The sequence below is a fragment of the Chiloscyllium plagiosum genome, chromosome 23 (assembly GCF_004010195.1).
Source record: "Chiloscyllium plagiosum isolate BGI_BamShark_2017 chromosome 23, ASM401019v2, whole genome shotgun sequence".
Lineage (NCBI taxonomy): Eukaryota > Metazoa > Chordata > Chondrichthyes > Orectolobiformes > Hemiscylliidae > Chiloscyllium > Chiloscyllium plagiosum.
Window position 1 is genome coordinate 34,758,059 of NC_057732.1, and position 3,960 is coordinate 34,762,018.

General features: G+C 47.6%; 1 protein-coding gene across 1 annotated transcript in view; it reads right to left on the bottom strand.

Annotated features, from left to right (window-relative positions):
• LOC122561464 (kielin cysteine rich BMP regulator) overlaps positions 1 to 3,960 on the bottom strand; it is a 124,968-nt gene that overhangs the window by 69,390 nt on the left and 51,618 nt on the right. Inside the window, exons 17-19 of the mRNA XM_043713207.1 lie at positions 3,332 to 3,484; positions 2,918 to 3,024; positions 933 to 1,026 (exon numbers count right to left, since the gene is read on the bottom strand). Coding sequence (XP_043569142.1) covers positions 933 to 1,026; positions 2,918 to 3,024; positions 3,332 to 3,484 — 354 coding nt within the window. The remainder of the gene's footprint in view (positions 1 to 932; positions 1,027 to 2,917; positions 3,025 to 3,331; positions 3,485 to 3,960) is intronic.

Sequence of the window (3,960 nt, forward strand, 5' to 3'; positions counted from 1 at the left end):
CAGTGGGGGGTGAGTGTGTGGAGGACTGTATCCCAGTGGGGGGTCAGTGTGTGGAGGACTGTATCCCAGTGGGGGGTCAGTGTGTGGAGGACTGTATCCCAGAGGGGGTCAGTGTGTAAAAAATTAGTTGGGGCAGCAATGGACAAAGATGACTTACTAGGCTCCTGAAACAAATAATAAAGAAAAATACTGGAGAAACACAGCAGGTCTGGTAGCATCTGTGGAGAGAAAAATAGAGTAAAATTTGAAGGGTCACTGGGCCCAAAACATTCACTCTGCTTTTCTCTCCACAGCTGCGAGGAGGGAGTGAGGACTGGAAGTGTGGCGTTGGAAAGAGCTCCACAGGTCGGGCAGCATCTGAGAAGCAGGAGAGTCGAGGTTTCGGGCAGGACCTTTCATGCAGACTGGATGAAGTGTCCTCCCTGAAACATCAAGTCTCCTGCTCCTCGGCTGCTGCCTGACCTGCTGAGCATTTTCCAGCGCCACATTTTATCGACGTTCCACAGACACTGCCAGATATGCTGAGTTTCTCCAGCAATTTCTGTTTATAGAACATAGAACAATACAGTGCAGAACAGGTCCTCAATGTTGCGCTGACCTGTGAACTATTCTCGGCTCGTCCCCCTACACTATCCGAAAATCATCCACGTGCTTATCTAAGGATTGTTTAAATCTCCCTAATATGGCTGAGTAGCATGTTTCTTTCAAATCACCAGCGTCCACAGTTTTGTTCCTTGGTTTTGCATGTGGTCACTTTCTAACAGGTTGCCTTGTTTTAAGACACACCTTGTTGTCAGACAATCTGCGGAGACCAGCGCAGCTCCTTGCTCCCTCCTGGTTATTGTCTGACCACTGACAATACCCACCCAGCTCACCTACTTGCTACCTGACTGATGTAAACAATCTCCCCTCAGCCCCACAACTGCCCTTACCTGGGCACTTCGCACAGCACTGCCCTGCTTTCCTCTCTGGCCGTGTGCAGCTTGTTGGGAGGCAGTCAGTTGGTGTACAGCGCACGGTCCCACTCTATCAGGAGATGAAACATCACGTGATTTAAGGGGAACTCAGACACTTCCTAAAGCAGGCACTTGTTCCAGACTTTTCAACATTCTCATTTCTCAATCTCCATCTCTGAGTAGTTTGAGCTTCAAGGAGATTCTCAGATAAAGTTGGATTGCATAGACACACAAACAAAACCACACAGTCTTAGACACACACAATTTCAGACATACTCCGCTATGGCCAGTACTTGGCAAGTCCAGCAAGAGAGGGCCCAGTACTGTAGCCCTCACTTTTTGTGGTATATGTTACTGACCTGGACAAGATCAAGAACTTTGCAGACTATATCAAACTTGGTCGCATGGTGATACTGAGATGGTGAGCTGTGATCTGCAGGAAGATATCAGTGGAATGGTCAAATGGGCCGACATGTGGCAAATGGAATTGAACCCGGAGAAGAGTGAGGTGATGCATCTGGGGAGGTCAAACAAGGAATACACAAATGATGGGAGAATTGTGAGATATAGAGGAAGTTCTGGACCTGGGAGTGAATGTTCAAACGTCTCTGATGTTAGCTGGATAGGTTAATAAGCAGTTAAAGTGGTATTAGCCAGAGAATAGAATATAAGAGCAGGGAGATTATGCTGGACGTATCACAACTTGAGGACTGTGAGCAATTCTGGTCACCACAGACTCATACAGCATGGAAACAAACCCTTCGATCCAACCAGTCCACACCAAATATAACCCCAACGGAACCTAGTCTTAGGTTCCTGCTCCTGGCCCACATTACAAAAAGGATGGAATGTGAGTTTGAGAGGGTACAGAGGAGATTTATGAAGACGTAGCCTTGATTGGAAAAAATTTAGTTATAAGGAAAGATTTGGTAAGTTGGGGTTGTACTTCCTGGAACAGGTAAGGCTGAGGGGCGACTGATTGCCTTGTAGAGAACTGTGAGGAGCCTGGATGGAGTGGACGAGTGGGGCCTATTCACAGGCATCGAGTTAAAATTACAGGTGGAAGAATTAGAGAGGAAACATAGAAACAATTTTTCACCCAGAGGATGGTAAGGATCTGGGACTTAGTCCCTGAATGGGTTTCAACCTCTATAAACATCAACTCATGTGAAAGGGAATCCGGATCTGCATCACATGTGGCATAAGATTAGATTAGATTAGATTACTTACAGTGTGGAAACAGGCCCTTTGGCCCAACAAGTCCACACTGACCCGCCGAAGCGCAACCCACCCATTCCCCTTCATTTACCCCTTTTACCTAACACTATGGACAATTTAGTATGGCCAATTCACCTGACCTGCACATCTTTGGACTGTGGGAGGAAGCCGGAGCACCCGGAGGAAACCCACACAGACACGGGGAGAATGTGCAAACTCCAATCAGTCAGTCGCCTGAGTCGGGAATTGAACCCGGGTCTCTGGCGCTGTGAGGCAGCAGTGCTAACCACTGTGCCACCGTGCCGCCCACTAGTAGAGTTATGGATCAAATGTTGAAATGGTGTGATTAGTCTGTGATAACCCCTACAAGGCCCATTGGGAATCACTAATTAACCTCCTTGTGGAGCTCAATGAGTAGAGTATGAGTTTTCTTGGTAACAGGCAATGGCCCGCCCTCTGGAACTCATCACCTGAGTCCTTTGGGATGGCTCTGCACAACTGTCTGGCCTAGGCTTGGACTGGCCTGTCTATGCTACGAGTAGCAGCTCAATTTGGTGTTCAACAAGAAATGATGTTCCTTTCCAGTTATTACAGTCCGGATAGCTCGTTTCACAGCTGTTGTGGACATAATCGGCCAAGCGGCCTCTCTCTGAGCCGTAAACCTTCGATCATTCTGCCACATAGACACACACAGGCAGACGCATTCCCATAGGAGATAGAGGAGGTGCAGGAAAGAGGCCTACCTGGCAGTGACAGTTCTGACAAGGATTGTCAGGGTCGATAAACTCCTGGCCATTCCTGTACTGTCGCTTGTTGTATGTGCATTGATCACATGATGGACAACAATTTCCTAGTAACCAAATTCACAGCAAGTTAGGTTAAAGATGCATACAACCACTAACTCTAACTCTGAGCGTGCTTCTGCACCCTTGACCTTTTCCCAGCATGGTGACCTGTCACCCATCTCAACACGCGAACCCTAAATCCCCTCAAGATATCTCCCAATACCCAATTAAACGTCTACGCTGCGCACAACCCCAGATACTATATCCACCCTTCTCCTCCGATGACCCCTGTCTTGTCTCAGTGACTGTACCCCTGATGGATGTGCTGCCGTTTGTTAGTTGAGTTGGTATCAGATCGATTGGGACACATACCATTGTTTAAGCTTGGGTGTAGACAGGAGACAGGTGGGCATTGCTTGGGTCTGCAGGTGACATTACCATTGGCACAGGTACAGGTGGTGCATTGACTCTCCTCCAGTTCCCATTCTGCTCCATCTTCATACTCCAGCCCCTGCATGATACACACTGATGGAGGAAAAACACACACACACACAACATATACACACACACACAACTAAATATAAATGTAACAACAGAGTTACACAGGCTCAGGGTCAGATCCAGTTCAATGGCTTAGGTTATTTTCACTCATTTGCCAGTAAACAATGTATCTCAAAACTAATGAACACATTTCATGAAATTCAGAACACAGGCAGGGTATGGCCCAAGGAAGAACGGATTAGATTTTGGCCAAGATCCATTTCCATTCTCTAATTTTTTTTTAAATGCTCCACTATGGAGATACGGAGAATTGACATTTTGCTGAGAATTTTCCAGATTGTTTTGTTGAGCAAGGGGTGTGTGGGGGGGAATGTGTGGAGGGTGTGTGCAGGGGCGTGTGTGTCTGCAGGGGTGAGTGTGTGTGCTGGGGTGTGTGTGTGTGTGTGTGTGCGGGTGTGTGTGTGTCTGTGTGTGCAGGAGGGGTGTGTGTGTGGAGGGGG